Source organism: Filicampus tigris, chromosome 14 (genome assembly GCF_054856515.1).
Source record: "Filicampus tigris isolate MCC_2025a chromosome 14, RoL_Ftig_1.0, whole genome shotgun sequence".
Lineage (NCBI taxonomy): Eukaryota > Metazoa > Chordata > Actinopteri > Syngnathiformes > Syngnathidae > Filicampus > Filicampus tigris.
Window position 1 is genome coordinate 475,639 of NC_141230.1, and position 25,651 is coordinate 501,289.

Here is a 25,651-nt window from a genome sequence, read left to right on the forward strand (position 1 = left end):
GCTCGGCAAATTTTACCCCAATTATAAAAAAAACCATAATAAATTAAACCAATGGCTCTAAAGAGATCTGTCGTTGAGAGGTAGGATATTACTCACCAAATCAGAAGGACTTTCGCGTCTTATATATGCAGCTACGGTGTTACATGTTGATAAGGAGATCCTTAAAATGATTGACAAAATGCTCTTTAACTTTATTTGGAAAAATAGACCTCATTATTTAAAAAAGACTGTTGTTATGAACTCTTGTAAAAATGGTGGACTTAACTTCTTGGAATTTATTACTTTGAATAACACTTTCAAGGTCAATTGGATAAAACAAATTTATCAAAATTCCACTTCAATCTGGAATGTTATTCCTCTCCATATATTGTCAAAGCTAGTTGGTATTGACTTTTTTCTAGTTTGCCACTATGACATTGAGGAAATCTCTGCTAAGTTGTCAGCTTTTCACCGCTAGGCATTTCTTTCCTGGTCACTTATCTACAAACAAAATGTTCCCCCTCATAGTTATTTAATTTGGAATAACAAATACATCATTTATAAGCACAAGTCTTTCTTTATAGAATATTGGTTTCAAAACAAAATTATCTGGGTCAGTTGTTTAATAATGACGGGCTCTTATTCACAGATGATGAGTTTCTTAGGAAATATGGTATCCCTGTGACTCCTGGTGATTATGCTAAAGTATTTGGTGCCATCCCCTCTGGTGTGTGTCTGCTTTTCAAAAAACAAAAACGGTTGGATACTTACAAACCTAATTGTCCAATTCCAACAAACACAACTGCAGGGAAAATATGTTTATTTAACCGTACTATAAACAAAAATAGACACAAAAGAACCATATTCCAGAAAGATATCACTACATTACCTTATGTTATTCCACACTGGAATATGTTTGTAGATAATATACAGTGGCAAAAAGTCTGGCTTCTATCAAATAAATAACTTATTACGAACAAAGTTAGAGAAACATCTTTTAAACGGATCCATAAATTCTATCCAACTAAAACCTACCTAAACAAGAGATTTAAAAAAAACATTGATGAGAATTGGAGCTTCTGTGATATGCCCCGAAACTGTTGTTTATTTATTTTGGTATTGTCCTTCTGTTGGTTTATTTTGGCAGGAACTGTGTAATTTTATTCATAGTAATATTGAAATAAATGTCATCATCGCCTGGGGGGAAAAAAAACAACAACAACAAAAAAAAATATATATATATTTTACAATAATGTATATGATATTTTGACATGAGTACCAAAAGATGAATCAGATATGTATTACTTTTTCCATACTATCTTAAAAAAAAAAAAAATATATATATATATGTATATATATATATATATGTGTATATGTATATATATATATATATATGTATATGTATATATGTATATGTGTATATGTATATATATATATATATATATATATATATATATATATATATATATATATATATATATATATATATATATATATATATATATGTATATATGTATGTATATGTATATGTATATATATGTATATATGTATGTATATGTATATGTATATATATGTATATGTATATATATGTATATGTATATATATATATATATATATATATGTATATGTATATAAATATGTATACATATATATGTATATATATATATATATATATATATATATATATATATATATATATATATATATATATATATATATATACATATATATATATACATATATATACATATATTATTATTATTATTATTATTATTATTATTATTATCATTTTCTTTCTTTGTTGGTTATTTATCTGTATGTATAGAATGTTATTTGACTGATTGTTCTATTTCCTGTAATTGTACTATTTTCTAACATTGTTCTTATTTACAAATTTTGTATCGTATACAGTTTACAATAAAGTTTAAAAAAAAAAAAAGAGACCAGAGCACTTGAACCACTCCTACTCCTTCACTATTTTGGAAATATTTGTTTGATTGCTAAAAATAAATATCGTAAATATCACTCAATTTAATAAAGAACAAATTATTTTAGTCAATGATGAATCCCTTCCGTTCTCTAATTTGATAAAAATAATAATTATACTAGGTAAATACCATATTCACGCCAGGAAATAAGTTTCCATCCCTAAAATGTTTCCAAAATGAGTTAAACAAATATTTCCAATCTTTAATCTTAATGGCATTTTAATATAATTTTACACAGCAAAATTGCCAAAATAACAACCCCGACCGCCATTCTCGCTGACGCAGGGGCATACGCCGATGACGTCACCCGAAGTGTCCCAATTCTGCAATATTTGTGCACTTGTTTTTACTTAACTACTACTTTACCAAAATTTAATATATTTTTAAACAGCAAACAACAATCCATGCCGCAATGCTCGATGGCATAGCGGCGTAAGTCGATGACGTAGCACGCACTGTCCCAGTTCCGCAATTTTCTCATTCTGAGACTGTTAAACATCTATTCTGGAAATGTGACTACAGTATACCTACTCGCAAACTGTGGCATGACATTTGTAGATCTTGGACAACAACTTATGTGACTTTGAATTTAATTTACATAACGTATTTTTTGTTTCTTAAATTGTGACATACAATTTGAAAAATAATATTATTTAATTGTAATGTTTCTGATATATTCACAAATGTAAATTTTGAAAAACAAAACCCATTTTTTGTGTGTCTTTGGAAGAGATGGATGGACACCTTCGTTCCATATCTGGTTGTAAAAATAAGAAAGCTTTTAAAACTTTGAAATTATGTACTCATTTTAATGTGTTCAATGTTTCTTAGTTTTTATTTAGGACCCCTGGCACTTTTATTCATTTATTTTTATATGTTGTTGATTTAATTTTCTGTTAAATCGTCTGACTTGTATTATTTCTCTTCTGTGTGAAGTTTTAGTATGTTTCATACAATTTGTTGATTAAAAAATGTGTTAATTGAAAAAAAAAAAGTACTCTTGTAACCTTCGCTGTCGAACACTACGTGTACACTTACATTAGTACCGTAGGGTGTAGTGTGGGTATTGGGATTAGGCCAGAGAGCGAGCTCACTCAGATCAGTAGCAGTGGAAGTGGAAACATCTCGAAACCCATAAAATGTTTTGGTTCAGTGGGTCCATACCTGATGCCATCAGTTTGGCGAAACAGAGGAATTTTGTCTTTGCCATCGTCATTATAGGTATGTGCTTCCATTTTGGCCGATATAATTGTCCTAGCGATCATTTTAGCCTGACAAGAGTAGGAGTCGATACTTGGCAAGTTAGCGTAGCTCTTGATTTAAAATCATGTGTGTACGACAAATTCAGACTAAAACTCCAAAGACTATGTCGTTTGCGTCAATGACAACAGTGACAACGGTCGACTGTGATCAGGACAGCTTCCAAGATTAAAGTCAAGGCCTTACTTAGCTTAAATGTTAAGTGTCTGTGTAAATTAGGTATTACGGTAAAGGACTGCGAGCTCCAATTTTAGAGTAATACACGGGATACGTATTCGAACGTCATTGCCTTTGATTAAAAAATGTACCATTCCGTCAGTTAGTTTTAGAGTCTGGTAGTCAGCGCCGCCTTCTCTTTGCAAACGCAGTACGCTATCAAGTGTAAATATTTTGATTAGTTTACGCGCGACTCGAAGTTTCAAATAGACTTAAATAATTTGTAGCGATGGAGAAGTACACAGAGGGTTTAGACAGGCATTTGATTGGAGATGTGGATCAATCGAAACTTCAACAGGATTACTGACTCGAATAGGGGTGCCCAAGTCCGGTCCTCCAGCCTTTTTTGGATGTTTCTCTCTCATCTAAACCAGGTTGGATAGGTGCTCTCAAGGACCGGACTTGAAGGTACTGCCCAGCGTGATGTCGTTATATCTATTTTGTCAATTGTGTATGTACAATATACAAGTCTATGCACAATAGTCAAACGTCTGAATTAGGGCTGCACAGTATTGGGAAAAACATGCCATATGGATGTTGACTATAGCGATGATGACATTTTTCTTATCTCATGAAATATTTGTTTTCATCCTTGAGTCAAAATAATCAGGTTCAATGTGTTCGTAGCTAAGCAATTGTAATTCCCCTAGATAATGTCCAACTATTGGGTGGTGATGTGCATTTTAACCCATAAGAACCCAGACCCATTTTTCCATAAAGGAAAAATTATGTAGGATATATTACAGGCCAAGTGGATCACATAAAACACATTTCTGATTTTTTTTTTTTCAGAATAACACTTTTTCATACCAAATATCTGTGTTGTTACATATATATCACATTGGGCGTTAGTGGTAAAAAAGTGTTCTTTATTTGGCAATAAGTAAACATGACAGTTTTTAGTGCTTGGTAACATGAAAAGTGCCTGTTATTTGCATTTCAACAACATATATTATAGCTGTGACTTTAATGACAAGGTTTAAAATAAAATTCTTCAGTTTAGCTTTGTGTCACAAAATTACCAACTGTATCAAAAATAAATAATGCTGCATATTTGGTTGTGTTTGTAACAAGCTACCATGGGTACAGAGAACTGAACAACAGACCCAAAAACAAAAGTTTTTAGTTTTAGAATAAAAAAAAAAAAACGTTTAGCCTATACTAGATGGTAAGACTTGAAACAGTTTCGTTCCTCAGTGAAGCAAAGACGCACATCACATTTCTCACAGAGAGTGGTAGTTGCGTTGACTTTGCAGTGTTTGCGGCGGCCGCGTTTGTCACATTTCACAGTCCAATGTGCAACTTGGTCAGAGCGAATATCATTTGAAACTCCAAGACGAACCCTTTTGGCCGGTTTGTGGTGGTGGTGAAGATGTGGGATTGAGTGAAGGTCGGCCTCTTTGTGCCTGCAAAAGAATGAGGCTAGTGGCAACCTCTGCCTGGAAGCTCTTATGTCGCAGTACATTTTTGACACCAAGTAGTTTACAGTCACGGCGGTAGATCAACCATGCATTAACCAGACCCAACATGATGGTGTGCCGGAACAAGTAGAGGTACCACCTCCGTGACCTCATGTGATACTTGGAACTTGCAATGCATGCATCAATCAGATCCACTCCTCCCATGAATGTGTTATATTCCTTCACAATGTGTGGCCTCCTGACCTTCAAAAATGTCTTGTCTGCTTTGCTCCAGCGTCGAGCATTATCTTGAGGCTCAGCCGCACAATAGGATGAGATCAAGGTAACAGATTTGTTGTCATACCACTTGACAATGACCAGCCTTTCTTTTTTTTCCACCCTGGCGTCAACAGATCCTCTGCCTCTCTTGGCAAGACTTTTATCATCTTCAAACTGACACCCAGCTAAGCGATTGCCACGCAGAGTTCCCACAAAGTAGATCTTTTGTTGAAGACGGTTGAGTACCAGTGGTACTGAAGAAAAAAGATTGTCGGCAAAGACTTTGCAGTTGTGCTCTGATGGGAGAGTTTCACAAAGCTTGGCCACAACATCACCTCCCATGCCAAGTAAATATTTTTTTCCCAGTGCCACCTTCATACACTACAAAATCACAGAGGATTCCTTAAGAACAACAGCGACTCCAAATTTTCAGTCCCCAAGGACTGAAATGGACTGTGTGTCCCTCTGAAGGACATCATTTGCTCATCAATAGAGTTGTGCTCTTCCGGGGTGATATCCAGACATTGTTTGCGAAACATATCCAACCATGGCTGGATCTCCCAACACTTATCTTCTGCTTTCCTGTTTGATATGTTGGTGTTGTCATTGAAATGTAGATTTTTCAGCAGGTTTAGAAAACGAGTACGTGACATGATGTCAGCCACCGTGGGGCACCTTGTGTCATTTTCCAAATATGCACGCTTTCCTGTCAGTTGGCAAAGACCCATTCTCAGGTAAGGACCAATCATTATTTCCAGCTCTTTTACAGTGGTGCTTACATTGTTATGGTTTTCCGATTTTTGTACACTGTACAATTTTTTTTGGTCTTTGTGCAACTCAAGCATTTCCGCTGTCATGAACTTTCTGAATTACTCCAGAGGACTAAGAAGATTGTCTGGAGGTGTGACATGTGGTCCTTTGAATGTGCACTCAGGGATTTCAAAAGGTTTCTTCCTCCAAGAAAATGTTTTTTCCCTTGGACAGTTCCTTCTTCTATTCCTTTTTTGTGACCATGGACATTTTCTTGTTGTTTTCCTTGGACGGATGTATTTTTGTTTTGCTCTTTTGAACTCACATTTGGTTGTGGTTCATCATCAGAAGTACTTGATTCACTACTGTCTGAATCACCACACTCACTAGACTCATCACTTTCCCTGTCTTGGCTATTGGGATTGTAAAGAGGGTCATCTGGGTCTTCATCTGAGTTTTCGTCACAACCCTCAAAGTCACTGTCATCTCCCAGGATGATCTTGAGTGCATCTTGAAGAGAGTATTGCTTGTTCTTTTGCATTCTAAAAATGTATTAAAAAATAAGAAAGTACAGAATACACAATAATTAGATATGTTTTTATGGGATAAGCATAGGATAGTAAAAACTGTATTAGCATTACGTTAAAGTTCCAAAAAGTGTTTTACTTTCACATTATTTTGTGTTTCTATTTGTTCAGTACGCTTTTAATTGACAAGCAGAACATACTTCAACTGAATATAACAGATACCGCTAAATAAATTGGGTGGATTATTACATTTTTTGTTATTGTGTCACATCGCGCTTTTCATTCGTATTTTAAGGCTGTAAGCCCTACGTGCCATGTATGTCACAGCAATATTTCGATCCCTGGTTTGATATTAGTTTCTTCAATAACTATGGTGAGACCAGGTTGAGGGCACTATAGGACATGTTATCAAAGTATTGGAACTGTCAAATGAGTTTGAAATTACCTGTAGTACAGTAACTCTTATAAACATGACAAAAAATGACATTATACCATCAAAAACATTCAAACCTATAACTCCAATAATGCAAGGACACAAAAGAGGTTTTATGCGTTAATTTTTTTCATGCGTCAAAATAAGCAAGCTCACTGTGTTCTTAGCTAAATAATTGTAATTCCCTTACATAATGTCCAATTATTGGGTGGCGATGTATGTTTAAGTTTGCATCTGAAAGGTCAAATTCAGATAAAAGCATACAGTTCCATAAGAAAATTATTGCATGTCTTTGCGATATGCGTATTGCATAGGCCGTTATTGTGATATCTGTGTTTTTTTTAATTTATTGTCCTAATCTAAATTAAGTATTACAGTGCTGGGACGTAGGAGGTAAATGAACATCTACTACATTCATGAGTATCCTAGGGTTGGGCGCTTTTAAACTGCTTCTACAAATAAGAGGCACAAGTTATTTGTCACTCCATGTGCCATGCTAAATTGGCATGTTAAACAAATGATTAATCAACAAACGTTCGCTATCTAAATGCTCTCATACAGTAAAAGGCAGACATGCTAACCAAATTCTGCACCAATGTTACGGAAGGGTAAATTATAAACCTTCAAACAACACGCATGGGGCAGTCCATGGTGTGGTATACTTATGTTCTTCTATGATAACTATGAACAAGCACAGGAAACAACAGCATGCCTGTGTTTGAATGTGAAGCTCTCTTCAGAATGCGAACCAACGGCGACGTGTGCCTTGTAACCATGGCAACAGCTCGCAGTGAAAAAGTGGTGGACAGTTTTCTTCATCGATGGCATTTCTTTTCGGTGAACGTCTGAACCCTGGTTTGTAGTGATTTTCAGAAAGCTAAAGAAACATTTTCCGGCTTGCCCCCCCCAGACTATTACAGCCAACAATGACACACGCTCAAGGGATGACCAATGGCGAATTACGCTATGTTAGCAGGGCTTGATGACCAATATGCCCACCGGCAATGCATTGTAGGTACTGTACTCCGAAGATCTCGCAGCAACCTATAGATCAGGGTCACCAACGTTTTTGTAGTTGAGAGCTACTTGGCTCCTGATCAGCGCCATGGGCTACCAGTTTGATACACACTTCTGAAATAGCAAATTTGCTCAAGTCACGTTCAATTATATCGTATCATATCGCTGGCGTTGGGCCAAAACCTTATTTGTAAAATTTTGGTGAATTTCATATTTTTTTCAAAAATCTATACTATTGGTCAGTCCACACATGTGGGTTTTGTTTTTACACATTATTGACCAATCTAAAGTGTTGAAAAAGGCTTGATCTCTTTCACGATGCAATGGTAATGGTTGAACAAACTTGCCATTTTTTTTGGATCTCCTGAAAAGTGACCATTTTGGAAGTACAAGGTTTTGGGCTGATGCCAGCGATATGTTACAAAGGCTTGGAATTGGCCACCTTTGCATGGGTCAACCACAAAAATTGGTAGATAAAAATTTCTGCCGCAAAATGAAGCGGGGGTTGGGGGCAGTGGTTGGAGTTGGCGCACGAGCAATTACTTGAGTAATTAATAGTATAATTGATAAGGATAATTGAGTCTAAAAACATGAATTATTGATAGCACTAGTTATTATTGAAAACACTGATCATTTTACAAATTTCCCACAATAAGTAGGAAACTTATTGTAAATACCAATATGCAGCACTTTATTTTATAAATCTATCTCAGTGCCTGAGGGCTACTCATTTGGTCCATCAGTCAATATATATTGATATCGACTAATATGAAATACTTATATTGTGATATACTTTTCTGTCATATTGCCCAGCCCAACCGGCTATAGATACTGTGTGTGTCGGCAGACTCTGCACTGTGTTGTCTACGATTTATTAAACGTTTAGTATTTTACTAGTCGGTTAAACGCTGCATTATCACGCATCTTGTTCCTCACGTCTCTCTGCCTCTGTAAACAAGCCAAGCACCAATAGAGAGAATTGCTCCTCCCTCCCCCGCCCACACGCACACATAGTAGGGGGCGGGGACACTAAGTTTGGGGAAGAAAAGAGATGTCAAAGCTCCCATGAAAAACAACGTCACCGTTTGGCAGTATTTTGATGCAGCAGATGACAACAAGGTCGTCTGTAGGCCTTGTAAGCAGGTTTTGTAAGCATAAACTCGCTTACAACCACTCTCCCGGAGCGATGAAAAACCACATGTGCTGCGCGCAGCCTCGGGCTCCTGCCGTAAATTGCGTAGCAATAATAGCACGTTAGCTCGCCCCCAGTCGTGCTCAGCTCCTCGTCCCGGCCGGCAAGCGTGGGCAGCGGCGGTGGCGACTCTGGGCGGGGCGGGCCCTTCCCACAGATCTCCACAGCTGCAGCGGCCGCTGGGACTATGCGGTGGCAGCAGTCGCCCTTCGCGGGGTCAGTAATCTGGGCCGGCCCGGCCGGCTCATTCGACCGACGCGGCCTCGATGCGACTCGTGACCCAAAGTCAGAATCGGTTAAATACGTCTAATTGCAATATTGGGCCAACAAGTTCAACACACAAATGCACATATCTAGCTAATATTTAGCTTATATCATGCGTAGCAGCAGCTACTGTACATACAGATACATTAGGAACCATATGATTACATAAATTGCTTTGATTAGATTGACCTTCCTTGCTTGCCCTTAAAATGCAGCGTTGTTTGTCATATATATTTTCTTTCTAAAGCAAGACAAGGTAAGCCAATCAAATGGTGTTCAGAAGCATGCTTTCAGTAACAGCTGTATTATTGTATTGTCTTGAACTTCTCAACAATAAAGCGCTTGTGAAAAATAATACCAAAAAATTTATTAAAATAAATATAGAATTTAAATAAAAAAACTGTCCTGAATGTTTGGGCTAAAATAGCCCCTACTGTAAATACACAAAACATTTGCATTTTCAACCTTGAATTTAATATGTATTAAATTTCAAGTTTTCTTGCTTATAGACTAGTCGACGAGTCGCAAATAAAATTTGAGACTAGTCTGCGGGCAAATTAGTCGAAATTCCCATCCCTTGTTGATACTGTGTCACTCTGGTGCTTGTGTTTATTGTAGATACAATACAATACATATATGTGTGACTTCTTTTCCGTGCCTTGCGCTGTGCCTCAGCATTGAGTATATTCTTTGATAACGTAGGACAGTCCAGTCGAAGAAATGCAACATTTAACCTTCAGAAAAAAATGAAGGATTTTTAGGAACAGGATCTTATTTGCCAGTATGTGCATCAAAATATGTGCTTTTGGCAGAGAAGCAATCCATTGACAGATGCGCTTATAAAGTTTGGTGCTTCTGTGACAGGTAGTGATGAGCGAACAACGGCTGAATCGGTCACGTGCCTTTTTTTTTTTCTTTTTCAAAGCTATACATGCACAGACACTGAGGCGTCACCGTTATGAGCTCGACACATGCATGAATGTGTCTGTGTTGCCCGACGCATTACTACTCTGCGCGAGAATGTGGTCACCTATCCTAATTCATTTGAAATCAGCATTCCTATCCAGGCATTGACGATGGTGGTTGTAGCATTTTAAATGGCACATGGAAATAAAATAATTCCATGATTGAGTAACATTTGAAATAATCAAAAATATCATATTAAAGATAATAAGAACATGTAAATACATTATTTTATGTTAAACCACAAAGTTTAAACTGTAACAGCCTCATTTCTTGTGGAGAAAAGTCAAACATTAATAAATCTAAGGCTGTTTTAGAAATTTAAAATGTGGGTATCATGTTTCCCTTTATGACTTACACTTATTTCTAACATTTTTTTGTGTTATTTTTTGTAGTCTCAAAATCCTAAACCTAAAATGCACCTCATTGCCAGTGAATAATGTAAGCAATGAAACTTCTTGATGGATTTTCAAACAACTGAATGTTAAAAGAGACAAAAGAAAAACGTTGCATGATCATTAAATAAAAAAATCTTCTGTGGATGAATGAATCTCTTTCAAGTTGGGAAGCTGCACATATTTTAACCCTAACCCTGAACGTGGACCAGCTAATAGATTAACATTTAAAGTGATGCCCCATCAATATTACTACAAATGATACTTCCAAATATGACTTCCCCTTTGGGCTGATTGTCATACTGCTCGGCCTCTGTGGTGGGATTAGAAGTTTTCTGCAAGATTATATTAAACCGTTTCTTATACAAAAAGTAAATTGATCTGCATTACCTGCTCATAGGTGAAGATGAGCAGTCATCAAACCTGATGTCCAGCTGGGATGACGACAGTGTCTCAGAGACGGCTCAAAAATGCTGCGTGGCCATTAAAGTCGACGCCAAGAGGTACTGTATTAATTTCAGAGCTTTCTATGAAAGTCATTCAATAACGAATAGTTTTCAATGTGGGCGGCACGGTGGTCGACTGGTTAGCACGTCCGCCTCACAGTTCAGATGTTGTGGGTTCGATCCCGGCTCTGGCCCTTCCTTTGTGAAGTTTGCATGTTCTCCCCGTGTCTGAGTGGGTTTTCTCCAGGTACTCCGGTTCCTCCCACATTCCGAAAACATGCATGGTAGGTTAATTGAACACTCTAAATAGCCCCTAGGTGTGATTGTGAGTGCAGATGTTTGTTTGTCTCTGTGTGCCCTGTGATTGGCTGGCAACCAATCCAGGGTCTACTGCCCGAAGACTGGCTCCAGCACGCCCGCCACCCTTGTAAGGGTAAGCCGTATAGATAATGGATGCATAGTGTTCAATGCATTTTATTCCCTCCTGAAAAGTAAGATTAGTGATTCAACCATGGTTCTTCAATACTCGTGGTAACCGGAGTTGACAAGAGGCACAAGGAATCATTGAGAGGGATATTTGTTTAACATAACATCTCAAAATGAATCATTTGCATATATGTGGAGTGTAAAGAAATCAAGATGCAATGTAGAATGGTACCGTTGAAAAAAATGTGCATTTCACAGTTGTGTGACAGGATTTCCCAAAAATGAAAATCTGTCAAAGCCTGGTTTGAATAGCTACTTAAACAAGAGTGCAACACACCAAGAATTTTGAAGATCAGATCAGAAATGCAGCTTTATGTGTGTGCGTGCATGCGTGTTGGTGAGTGGGGGTTTGGGGTATACTAGTGTTATATTGCCTGTTGTAACAAAAGAAAAACAAAAACTTCAAATTAGCGTAAAACAGTATAACTTGAATATCTCAACATATCGCTTCAAATATTCACACATTTTTGTACTTGACCATGCTGAATTAGATTTTTAACTTTGTGCTTATGATGATGATGATGATGAAAACGCCTACAGTAATTTGCAAAAAAAAAATGGACCAAGTTTTATTTATTTTTTTTAAAGAAGGCACTCTTTTTTTTTTTCCCAAAAGGAAAGTAATGAGGGTAAGATGCTTTGACCTAAGAACACAATGTTTGTTGAAAATGTCAGCATCGGTTTCCATAGTAACAGAGTCTTTGCAATAAAATTATGTGATTTTCACGAGTAACGCAACTTCTCAGGAACTACTGGATGGATTTGGCTGAATTTATTACGAGTTACTTATTTATATAACTATTGGGCATCATTCACTAACTGAGTATTAGGGCTGCCACAAACGATTATTTTGCTAGTCGACTAATCACTAACAGTAGTCGCAATTAGTCAACTAATCGGATAATATATAAATCGCGTCAAGTCGCAGCAAACTGCTGCCCTTATAATAACTATCATTCGCTTACAGCTTGAATTCTTTATGTACAAACTAATCATAAAGACAATTAAGATGATAGTATATTCAACTTGTCTTAAACTTTGCAACTTAAGCCATAATTCCTGACATGTTTATAAATGAAGGAGCGATCTAAATTGATAGCGATACTCTGGCCTTCAATTTTTTTTGCTGTGATTCTTTAGTGTATTTTAAAATTGAACCAAAACCAGTCCCTCCAGCATTTAATGGGCATTTTTTTATGATTGTTGCGGTCTAAAATGCCTGATTCCGCGGGCAATTTTCATAAAAGTTGCAATAATGTTATTTATTGATTGCTCAAAACCTAATTTGTTAACAATTAACCCAATAAGGCCTAAAGCGTCTGGCTCAACAGCTCATTAAGGACTAAAGTGCCTGTCATAACAGCTCCCCAAAACCTATGGTCATCTTTGGAATTACCCTTGAAAACCTGACGTTTTCCCAGAAATTCAACACCTATAGAATCATTAATATCTCAGCCTGTAGCAGACAGAAACATAATTCCAAAAGAAGAGACCTTTGGAAATGTGGCTTTCACACAGACCCGAGTTTATTAATCTGTACTGTTTCAATCGAAGACATAAAAATAGTGTCACTTTTAATTAAAAAAACAAATCGAGTGGTAATTACATCCTCTTTTCTGCTACAAAGATGACGATATTGTCATTGTCTACAAACATATATCTTAAACATATATCTCGTTTGACTGGTTCAAAGTCCACAATTACGTTGTCTATATCAGTGCCGTCACTCATTTAAGAGCTCCCGTGACCGCGGCGTCCGCCATTATACCTCGAAAGATTTCCGGAACATTCCCTGCCGGCTTACGACACCGTCACGTGTATATTCTGATGCATTTCATTGTTTAAGAGATTGAAAATTAAATAATAAATAGAAAACTAGAGCTGCGAGCAGCTATAACGGGCCCTCGCAACTCTGGCCACATTGGGGTACTTGCACGTTGGGGTACTTGCACATAGGACAATAAGCATAAAAAATGTAGGTGTTTATGCCAAGCCTGATGTTTGTCCGAAGTTGCATGAGTTTTCGCCTAGGTTTAGACCGTCAAAAACAGCATAATTTGTCTTTGCAAATGGCTGATTACCATGGCAACAGCGTGCAACGAAATAAAAAACTTTCAATAACTTTACATCTTAAGCATGTTTAGGTGAAACAGTCAAAGTTTGTAGAAGATCGGATAAGATCTCTAGGAGAATTTTGTTAAAATATGACCTTACAAAAGGCCAAAAATGTCAGCCTATTCCAAAATAAAGTCAAAATGGCAAACTTCCTGTAAGATTTAGCCAATGGCTATAAGATACTTTTTTGTAGGTCTTGGGCTGTGACAGAGATGTTGAACGATAGATGGTGTAATCCTGGGCACATCACGATTAAGGAGCACCTTTACAGCAGGGATATTGAGCTGTTAGCTTTTGGCATGAGGCCATTCTACATCCTGCGAGAGTTTAGTCACGTGATCTCGGTGACCGTCTATGCCACTCTCCCCCGCTGCCAACGGCGACACAGCCTGTGATGTCTTGACTGCAGCCGTGAACAGGCTACAAACACAGCACCCAAATGCCCTATTACTCATCTCTGGTGACTTCAATCATGCCTCCCCTTCCTCCTCTCTGCCTTCATTCACACAGTATGTCACCTGCCACACCAGAGACAATAAAACACTGGACCTTTTCTATGCCAACACCAAGGATCCATACACATCACTGCCCCACCCCCCGCTGGGCAAAGCTGATCACAACCTGGTGGCTCTCCAGCCTGTGTACAAACCTCTGCTCCGCAGGCAGCCAGCTGTGACCCGCACGGTTCAGAGATGGTCTGGAGAGGCCGAGGAGGCGTTAAAGGACTGCTTCAGCACAACTGTATGGGAAGTATTCAACGATGCTCACGGGGAAGACATGAATCGTCTAACGGACACTGTTAGAGACTATATAAATTTCTGCATGGAGAACACCATACCCATTAGGACAGTAAGGTGTTTCTCCCAACAACAAACCCCGGATCACACCACACATAAAAGCTCTTCTGAAGAAGAAGAAGAGGGCTTTTGCGTCAGGCAACAAAGAGGAGCTGAACCTCTTTTTTTCAATAGGTTCGATCAGATGCCTTCCCCCACTCAGTCTTTCCTGCTGCAGCCTCCACCTACTCCTCTTGCTGGGTGTGTCCCCCGCCCCTCTTTTCTCCACAATCTCCAGCTTCCAGCTACACCAGACAGCCACCACTCCCTCCTGCCCAGCCTTGGCCTTCACAACATCTCCGGGGAAGAACCAGCTGAAGAAGATGAAGGCGAGGAAGGCAGCGGATCCAGATGGCATCAGCCCCAGCTCCTCAAATCCTGCGCAGACCAGCTGTGTGGAATTGTCCAGCACATGTTCAACCTGAGCCTGAAGCTGGGCAGAGTAGCCCAGCTGTGGAAAACATCCTGCCTGGTCCTGGTGCCAAAGACCCCTCCACCCGAAGGAGCTCAACAGCTTCAGACAAGTGGCGCTGACGTCTCACCTGATGAAGACCCTGGAGAGACTGGTCCTCGTCCACCTACGCCCCCTGGTGAGCTCCTCAATGGACCCACTCCAGTTCGCATACCAGCCTGGCATCAGTGTGGATGATGCCATCATCTACCTCCTCCACACTTCACTCTCCCACCTGGAGAAGGCGGGGAGCATTGTGAGGATCATGTTCTTTGATTTTTCAAATGCTTTCAACACCATCAGCGGGCGGTAGTGGCCCACCACCTCACCACATGAATCCAGGGCTACCTCACAAACCGGCCACAGTATGTGAGGACACAGGACTGTGTGTCTGACATGCTCCTCTGCAGCACGGGGGCCCCGCAGGGAACTATCTTGGCTCCCCTCCTGTTCACCCTCTACACCTCGGACTTCAACTACAGTACCCCTACCTGTCACCTGCAGAAGTTCTCTGACGACTCTGCGATTGTCGGCCTCATCACAGGCGGAGATGATTGGGAGTACAGAGAACTTACTCAGGGTTTTGTGGACTGGTGCCAGCAGAACCGCCTCCTGATCAATGCGAGGAAATCCAAAGAAATGGTGGTGGATTTCTGTAGGCGCCATCACTCTGCACCTGCACCATTTTCCAGGGAGTGGTCACCTGGGCAGGCGGCGTCTCGGCCCGGGATAAGAAGCGGCTAGACAAACTGGTCAGGAGGGCCGGCTCTGTCCTGGGCTGCTCCCTGGACTCTGTGGACTCAGTGGGGGATAGGAGGATGATGGCCAAGCTGTCATCAATGCTGGACAACCTGGCCCACCCCCTCCAGGGCACCCTAACAGCACTCCAAAGCTCCTTCAGTGACAGATTGTTACAACCTCGCTGTGCAGAGAGATTCCGCCGACAGGCTAAAATGAATGTTTCTTCATACTTTATATGTAGATGTACGTTGGTGAGTATATGCACATAGTTACTGCGTATATTTACATAGGTTTGATTCTGAATATTTGCCGTTAATGTTATACATTAATGACTACATTATGCCACCGTCTCTGTGTGACCTATATCTTTGCTGCTGTAACACTGAACATTTCCCCACTGTGGGATCAATAAAGTCAATCTTATCCTTATGTCTCTAAATTGTCACAGATCTAGGTAAAACATAGAACCGGGAATGCTTCCTTAAATATGTGTAGGGGGGGCTATAGAGACTTTTTTTTTTTTTAAACAAGCACAAGAAATCTCTCCAGTATGTATTTTTATGCCAGGTCTAATGTGTGTGAAAAGTTCCACAATTTTTCCTCCAGTATTAGACCCTCAAAAACAGCATCATTTTTTCTTTATAAATAGTGCATCACCGTGGCCTCAGCGTGCGATGAAATAAAAAGCTTTCAATAGCTTTTCATCATAAACATGTTTAGATGAAACACCGAAGTTTTGAAAAAGATCGGATAAAATCTTTAGGAAGGGTTGGTTGAAATATGACCTATAAAGGCCAATATAGGTGCAGAATTTCTAAATCAAGCCAAAATGGCAGACTTGATGTGTTGGATTTAGCACATGACTACAAAAGACATCTTTGTATGTCTTGTGCTGTTACATATGCCTCCCAATTCTCACAGATCTGTGTGAAACATGGAACTTTGAATGCTTGTTTAAAAATTTGTAGGGGGCACTATAGAGCTATTTTTTGGCAAATAGCACAAAAAATCTTAAAATATTTATTTTCATGCCAGGTCTAATGTTTGTGACAAGTTTCATGAGTTTTCGCCCAGGTTTAGACAATAAAAAACAGCTTCATTTTTCTTCATAAACTTTTCATCGCCATGGCAACAGCGTGCGTTGAAATTAAAAGCTTTAATAACCTTTCATCATAAACATGTTTAGATGAAACACAGGAAGTTTGGAAGCAATCGGATAAATTCTCTATTAGGACTAAGTTCAAATATGACCTCTCTAAAATGCCAAAATTGGCCCAAAATTTCAATTAATTAAAGTGAAAATGGGGGACTTCCTGTTAATTTTGCATATGACTCGAAAACAATTTTTTTTAAGATTATGGGCTGTTACATATGCCGACCAGTTTTTACAAATGTACGTGAAAGCCAGGAACACTTGGTTAAAAAATTGTAGGTGGCGCTATAGAGCTATTTTTGGGAAAATAGCACAAGAAATCTCTAAAATATTTATTTTCATGCAAGGTCTGATGTGTGTGCAAAGTTTCATGCGTTTTCGCCAAGGTTTAGACCCTCCAAAACAGCATCAGTTTTCATGATGTACAGCGCATCGCCACGACAACATCGTCCAACGAAATAAAAAGATTTCAATAACTTTTCATCTTAAACATCTTTAGATGAAGCATGTAAAATTTGAAGATGATCGGATGAATGCTCTAGGAGGAGTTCTTTAAACTATGACCTCTTTGAAAGTCCCAAAAAGTCGTAACAATTCCAAATTAAATTCCAAATGGTTGACTTCCTGTTTAGCACACCGCTATAAAAGACGTTTTTGTAGGTCTTATTAAATAAACCACCGAATTTTCATAGATGTAGGTAAAACGTACAACCAGAGCTGGGCAGTCCGAACCTGGGCTGGACCGGTCGGACCCTCCTGCCTGGCCGAATGCCCAATTTGGGGGCGGGGGGGATGGCCGACAAAATTTTGAAAATGGCTGTACTAAGCATGGCAGGAAGTAGATTTTAGTCCGGCCCACTAATCGGCCCTCATGCGTGTGATGTGGTCGCGAGGCAGACAAATTTAATCTCACCCTACTCAGTGAAAGGCTTCTTTTTAGGCTTCTTTCTACTCCCGCGTCGGCGCGAGCGACCCACGTCTTGAAATGGTACCGAATTTGAAGTCAATCGGGTGAACCATCTCGGACTAGGCGGCAAATCTATGACCCCTGTAAATGTGCACAAATGACCCAAAGTTGTACTTGCAAACACTCACTTCCTCTACATGTTAGGGCATGGGTACTAAAGACTTTTTGTATGTCTGAGGGTGCTACACGTGCCTCCCAGTTTCCGTAGCTGGAGGCCAAACTTACTGGTGCAGGGCTTCGATGTGCAGGGCTACACTGTAATGTCAATGAAATTAGTATAAAGCTCCTACCTGTCCAGTTGTAAACTTTCAGTCGCCGACATACAGAGAGCTAAAACATGTCCAGGGGTGAATTTAAACTATCTGTTCGCCAAATGCGAGTGATTTTTATATTTGTTTAGTAATTTATGAAGACCAGTGGTCTTAAAAAAAAAAATTACAAATTAAAGCCCATCATGATTATCTTTCTTGTGTAAAGCTTTTAATAGAATATTGTGAAGAGAAGAGACGCAATGTGATTGCTTTGATCGAAAATCAATTTAGACCGACCAATGTGAAAAAATTATTCCATGGTTAATAAATAAATAAAATAGATTTGTAATAATGTAATTACATTATTAAAATATTTAACTAACCAATTAAGGCATAAAGTGCATGTTATAAATTAAATATTATATTGAAACACGTTTTTGTAAAACATTTTATTAGCCCACAATATCTAACCCTATCCTAGATGATATAATGAGCCACAATTTCTTTTTCTAGTTATGTCCATTAAATATTTCATGTATAGTTTCAAAACACAAACCCTTTGAATCACATGACATTGAAATTAAAATGATCATGTTAACCCATTAAGGACGGGAGCTCATAACCACTTCTACCACTGGAGCCGGGAGTGCCGTTGCGTCATTTAAAGCCGGGAGAGCGGATACATCGGTGTCTTTTTTTAATCGAATTCTCCGTCTCTTAGCCAATTTAATGCATCAGAATATACACGTGAGGGTGGTGCGAGACCGCGGAGGATGTCGTGGAATTTGTTCGAGCCGTAGGTAGGCTAATGGCGGCCGCCATCGATCGCCCGGAGCTCTGATAAGTAACGGCATTGATATATAGACGACGCGCACGACCAGTCGAACCAGTCGAACGTGATATGATATGGTTTGTAGACAATGACGATACAGACGTCTTTGTAACAGAATAGAGGATGGTAATTACCACTCGATTTTTTTTTTTTTAATTGAAATGGTGCTTCTCTTGCACTGACACTTTAGTTTTATGTCTTCGATTGAAACAGTAAATAATAATAAATTCTTCCTGTGTGAAAGCCACGTATAAACTATTTAATTCTTTTGGTATTATGTTTCTGTCTGCTACAGGGGTTGATATATTAATCATTTTGTAAGTGTTGAATTTCTGGGAAATCTTCAGGTTTTCAAGGGTAATTCTAAAGGTGACCTTAGGTTTTGAGAAGCTGTTAAGACAGGCACTTTAGTCCTTAATGGGTTAATTAAAATACTGTACCTTCTCCCTCCACCACCAACAGAAGTCGTGTGCTACTGCAGGGGTGTCCAGCTCCGGTCCTCAAGGATCGGTGTACTGCCTGTTTTCCAGCTCTCCTTGCTGCAACGCACCTGATGATCGTTATCAAGCTTCTTCAGAGCTTGCTAACTTGATGCATTGCTAACCGGGTTTGGACACCCCTGTGCTACTGGCTCAGAGAGGGTGACACCACCCACTCAGAAGCAACCTACTGTCCAATATGTCTTTCAACAGCATATGATGTACCCAAAGGACAGCAAAGATACAATCCAATACAATTGTATTTATATAGCGAATTTCATAACAGCTGGAGCTGTAACAAAGCACTTTGCAAACATCCGTCCATCCATCCATTATCTGTACCGCTTATCCTCACAAGGGTCGCAGGGCGTGCTGGAGCCCATCCCAGCCGTCTTTGGGCAGTAGGCGGGGGACACCCTGAATTGGTTGCCAGCCAATCGCAGGGCACACAGAGACAAACATCCGCACTCTGAATCACACCTAGGGGCAATTTAGAGTATCCAATCAACTTACCATGCATGTTTTTTTTGGAATATGGGAGGAAACCGGAGTACCCGGAGAAAACCCACGCAGGCACGGGGAGAACATGCAAACTCCACACAGGGAGGCCGGAGCCAGGATCGAACCCACGACCTCTGAACTGTGAGGCGGACGTGCTAACCAGTCGACCACCGTGCCGCACTTTGCAAACAATAAACAATAAATAAATAATAATAATAAATAATAATAATAATAATAATAATAAACAATAAAAGGCCATAATACTCTGTGTTGATCAGTAAATTAACATAAAACTATATATACACCGAAAAGAGCCCAAAATTTCAGGTCTGATCAAAAGCCAGCGAATTATCATCATCATTGGCGGCCACTCGTAGTCGAGTATGACTGTGCTCCTTCTTGGTCCTTGTGGGTCTTCAGGTGGGCGTGGAGGCCGATCCTGGACCCGAAGACTCTGGTGCAGTGTGGACAGGGGAATGCAGAGGTTGTGGGTTTGGGTTGGGCCTGTTTGGTGGATGCTCTCTCCTTCCTGAGTCTGCGCTTGTCTTGTGCAGCATGTCATCATCATACTGTACAGCACCCTCACGGACAAGGTTTCTCCAGGCGACTCTGTCTTTTGCGGAGTGTTTCCAGGTCTTAAGTCTATGTGGCACTTCTTTAGGTTGGTTTTACTGTTGTCCTTATACCTTTTCTTTTGGCCCTCAGGCGCCCGTTTCCCTTTAACAAGCTGTGAATAGAGAACCTGTTTTGGGAGGTGAGAGTCAGGCATACGAACAACATGGCCAGTCCATCTGAGCTGGTTTTGGGCGATGTTGGCGGTAAGGGTAGGAATGTGAGCCTCCTCCAGGACACTGGTGTTGGTGCGTCGATCCTCCCAGCTAATCCTGAGGATTTACCGGAGGCATCTCTGGTGGTACATCTCAAGTGCCTTTAGGTGCCTGCTGTATGTGGTCCAGGCTTCTGATTCATACAGAAGGGTGGGGAGTACCACAGCTTTATCGACCTGAATTTTGGTCTTAGCTTGCAGGTCATGATTTTCAAAGACTCGCTTCCGTAATCTTGAGAAAGCCCCACTGGCACAGCTGAGGCGATGGTGTATTTCGTCATCTATGTTGGCTCTTGAGGACAGGAGGCTGCCAAGGTATGGGAAGTGGTCCACATTTTCCAGTCTGGTGTTGTTGATGGAGATGTTTGGGGGTAGGAGAGGCATACTGCTGTTTGGTGGTGGTTGGTGCAGGATCTGAGTGTTTTTTATGTTGATGGCTAGACCAAGCTGGTTGTATGGTTTCGCAAAGGCAGGTAAGGTACACTGTCAGTCCTCTTCTAAGAAAGCTACTAGGGCGTTATCATCCGCGTACTGCAGCTCCATGATCAACAGGGTGGTGGTTTTGCCCTTAGCCCAGTCAGCTGTCAGTCCTGTACATGTCGTTGACTCCCTGGGGCAGATGCTTGCAGGTCAGATGGAGGATAGCAGCAATGAAGATAGAGAATAGTGTTGGAGCGATGACACATCCCTGTTTGACTCCCGTGTCGACCCGGAAGGGTTCAGTTTCGTCTCCACTGCCACTGAGTACTGTGGCTGACATGTTATCATGCAGCAGTCTCAGTACCCGAATATACTTGCCTGGGCAGCCCATCTTTGCTAGGACCAGCCAGAGGGCCTGACGGTTCACTGAATCAAACTCTTTGGTGAGGTCTATGAAAGCCATGTATAATGACAGATTTTGTTCCCGGCATTTTTCTTGCAGTTGGCAAGAAGTGAAAATCATATCTGAGGTGCCTCTGTTTGGGCGAAAACCACACTGAGATCCAGGAAGTATGCTTTCTGACAGGGGGGTGAGCCTGTTTGCCAGCACCTGAGCAAGGGCTTTCCCTATGGTGGACAGGAGAGAAATGCCACAGTAATTTCCCGCAGTCTGCCTTGTCTCCCTTCTTAAAGATGGAGACTATTAGGGCGTCCCTAAGCTGTGCTTGGATTTTCCCTCCATCCCAGATTTTGAGAAGAAGGGCATGGATGTGCTTAAGCAGATCAGGTCCGCCTTTCTTCAGGACTTCTGCTTGGATACCATTAGGCCCAGCAGCCTGTTTTTTTCATCTTCTTAAAGGCATTTTGCACCTCATCCAGGTTGGGTGGCTCCCCCATGCCATCAACAATGGGCTGTTGAGGGAGTTGATCTAGGGCCCCCATGTCAGGAACGGTATCCCTATTTAGGAGGTCCTCGTCATGTTCCCTCCACTTGTTTGTTATTGCCTCCTTGTCCTTAAGCAGCAGGAGCCCATCCTTGGAGCGAAGGGGGGTTAGGCAGCGGTTGCTGGGGCCATATACCGCTCTTATGGCTTCGAAAAACCCTCTTGTGTCCCCTGAGTTGGCAAGCTGCTGGATCTCTAGAGCCTTCTCTGTCCACCACTAGTTCTTCAATTGCCTGACTCGTGTTTGGACAGCTGCCTTAGCTTTTGCATGGGCTGCTCTTTTCACCTTGCAGTGGATGTTATTTTGCCAAGTGATAAAGGTTTGCCTCAAAGGTTTGACATCAATGAGCTGCTGAATCTCTGTGTCATTCTCATCATACCAGTCCTGATATCTCCGCTTTTTGTGACCAAGGATACTTCTGCAGGAGTTAATGGTGGCAGTAGAAAGTGTTCTCCAGTGTGTTTCAGTATCATCTTGGTACTGTTGGGGCAGTGCTGCACCAAGGGCTTCCTGCAGTTGCTGTTGGTAGCTGCTGTGATCCAACAGCTAGATGTTAAGTTTTGTCCCCTGCCCTTTCTGCATCCTCCTCTTCCACATTAAGCGGATAGACATGATGGGGCAAATGAGGCGGTGGTCGGTCCAGCATTCATCTGCGCTGGTCATTGCTCTGGTGTTGAGGACATCACGGCGGTCTTTGGAGCGGACAATGATGTAGTCGATGAGATGCCACAGTTTGGAGCGAGGATGGATCCATGATGTCTTGTGCTTGTTTTGTTGACGGAAGAGTGTGTTGGTGATAACTAGGTTGTGCTCTGAGCACTTAGTTAGCAGTAGTATGCCATTGGAGTTAGTGTTTCCAACCCCCCTCTCTTGATGGTTTCGTCCCACTCTGGCATTGAAATTTCCCAGTAGGATTAGCTTGTCCTCCTTGGAGACTTCAGATAGGATTTTATCCAGGTCAGCGTAGAAGGCCTCCTTAACTTCATCCTGTGCATCGAGCGTTGGTGCATATGCACTAATAACTGTGTCCGTCTGACTGCTGGCAAGCATCAGTCGTTTGGTCATTAGGCGCTCGTTGAGTCCCACAGGAAGTTCGTGGAGGTGGCTGATGAGACAGTTCTTAAAAGCAAAACCCACACCATGGATTTGTGGCTCATTTGTAGGCTTTCCTTTCCAAAAGAACGTATATCTCCTTTTTCTTCCTTTAGCTGACCTTCATCAGCTAGTCGGGTCTCGGAGAGTGCAGCGATGTCGATCCGGAACTTTCTGAGCTCTCTGGAGATGATGGCAGTTCTCCTTTCAGGTCGATCGCTGGCTTGGTTGTCTGTGAGCATTCCAGGCTCCCAAGTGTAATTGTTTTCTGTGTTTCTGACCGCATGGTGGTGAGCCCTCTGGATGTGGTATTCCAGGCAGGATTTTGTGAGGCAGGCTATGTTTAGGGTACCTTTTCTAACCCCCTCCCCTACTGGGTTGAGCAGAGTGGATCCTGAATAGGGCTGCCCAGTCATGGGTGCAGCTGCTGAGAAGCTTTCTGCCTCAGTCCCGGAACTTAACGACTGAGTCTGACACCCACCGCCTGTGTGCCAGGTTGTGGCTAGGGACTCCCAGACTTCACTGTCCTGTCCTAGTTACCACTTCCTGATCGCCACAGGAGTTTGTATCCGGGATGTAGCATGGATGGTTTCCCATTTAGGAGGACGCATGCACGTGGCGTCTTTTAGCGTGGGGAGACTGATGCGCCTTCAGCCACCACACGATCCTTGGCAGAGGTGGGTCTTGAACCAATGGCATGGAATCCATGACGACTGGAGACCACCCTCTGTTGCAGCCTTTCTCCGCCTTCAGTATCGTTGTGACTTACAGTGTCATCCTCCGCCACTTCCACCATTAAGGACTTTGGACCGCACTTTGTCTGGAACCTCCCCTTCGACCTTACCGCCATGGTTGAACCTACCAGGAGCTAAACTCCAGACGGCATCGCTCTTAGGTTCATTGGAACACGCAAGGCTGTCTACCACGGCAAGGTGGCGATCCGTGGAGAACAGGTCTGATCAAAAGCCAGTGAATAGAAGTGTGTCTTCAACCGGGTTTTAAAAGTGGACAGATAGGGGGCTTGCCTAACATCCAATGGGAGGTCATTCCAAAGGGAAGGACCAGCAGCCAAAAAGTCTCGATCCCCTCTGAGGCTCCGCTTGGTCCTCGGCACCTCGAGCAGCGCATGTTCAGCAGACCTGAGGCTGCGTGAAGGTCCCTAGTAGTGGAGGAGCTCAGAGAGGTACGCCGGGGCCAGGCCATGATTTGTAGGCAAATAGGAGAATCTTAAATAGAACCCTGAAATGCACTGGGAGCCAGTGAAGGGAGGCCAGAATTGGTGTTATATGCTCCATCTTCCGAGCTCCAGTATGTAGGCGGGGTAGCAGCATTTTGGACCAACTGGAGACGTTTGAGGGAGGACTGGCTGACTCCAAAATAAAGTGCATTACAGTAATCTAGCCGAGATGTAACAAAGGCATGTTAAAGTTATTGTTCCCAAAGTCTGTTTTAAAATAAAGGAAAATATTGACTTTTGAGTGTTTAACCTGTTTGCAAAAAGTATTGAAATACATATTGGTATCGGTATCGAAACAGAAATTTGGTATCATGACAACCATACAGAGGGTATTCCGCCCAGCGGTGTCCTTGTCAGTATCAGCCGTAGCAGCACCCCCCGACTTGGAGTGAAACTGCAACACATTTTCAAAACAATGTGTGGGTTGCGCACAATAGAAGCCAGCTGCGCGCAGCACTGCCGGAGTGACGTGCTTGCGGATGTCGCCAGCGGGAGGATAAGAAAGCAGTTAGCCACTTCATTTTGGAAGCTGCAGGGTTCAAAGCTTGTGAAAAAAGCAGCGACTTATGGTCTGAAAAATACTGTAGTTAACAATCATTGCCTTTTTAGTGAGTGACCTTACATTGATGAAACCAAATTGCAAGTAATTCTGACTTAAAATGATATTTGAATGAACAGCAGCATGAGTAGTTTTTGGTTTAATTAAATGGTCACATGATCAAAAAACCTTGGTTGTAGGTAATACAGGGTAGAGGTGCAACATTACTAGGGTATACAGAAGGAGTGGCTGGAAGGCTGAGGACAGGGACATGGTGTAAGGGAGGAAGAGTGGTGCAGAGGTGAAGAGTTAGAGCAGGCTTAGATGAAACCAAGGGGGATATCTAAGATTGTCTGAAGCATGTGTAAACGTAGGTTGGTTTGGGACAGAAGTTGGTCAATATGATTTAAATTTTCAATTGAAAAATGAATTACATTTTAAGATGTGTTATGTTTCAAACGCAGTGGGGAAATGGGGAACGGGCCGGCCCAAGATGAGCGGAAATCTGTGTAATTGACGGCCATTAAAATGCATGGGAGGATGGGAGTGTTCATCATGCTTTCCCTTATCTTAAAATGTAAAATTTGATGTGTTATTTGAGATTTCACTTGTCTTCTTATCTGTCTTTTCCAACAGTGACACCTGTGTGCAGTTCTCACAGATCTGTATCCT

At 41.2% G+C, this 25,651-nt stretch overlaps 2 protein-coding genes and 1 pseudogene across 6 annotated transcripts in view; 1 reads left to right on the forward strand and 2 right to left on the reverse strand.

The window, feature by feature from the left end:
• ubxn4 (UBX domain protein 4) overlaps positions 1–25,651 on the forward strand; it is a 147,772-nt gene that overhangs the window by 15,091 nt on the left and 107,030 nt on the right. Inside the window, exons 1-3 of one of the 5 annotated variants that reach the window (XM_086051130.1) lie at positions 3,004–3,188; positions 11,064–11,166; positions 25,616–25,644. In XM_086051130.1, coding sequence (XP_085907256.1) covers positions 3,107–3,188; positions 11,064–11,166; positions 25,616–25,644 — 214 coding nt within the window. In that variant the 5' untranslated portion in view covers positions 3,004–3,106. Of the gene's footprint in view, positions 1–3,003; positions 3,189–3,535; positions 3,852–11,063; positions 11,167–25,615; positions 25,645–25,651 lie in introns of those variants that run through there. The other 4 variants (XM_086051126.1, XM_086051127.1, XM_086051128.1 and 1 more) reach the window with 4 other exon arrangements.
• LOC147136023 (uncharacterized) lies at positions 21,990–22,775 on the reverse strand (annotated as a pseudogene).
• On the reverse strand, positions 22,782–23,620 carry LOC147136024 (protein CFDP2-like; the record flags this gene model as incomplete). The annotated part of the gene is given in 2 exon segments (XM_086052101.1): positions 22,782–23,302; positions 23,305–23,620. Coding segments are annotated over 2 exon segments (837 nt in total), but the record flags the coding sequence as incomplete, so codon positions are not given.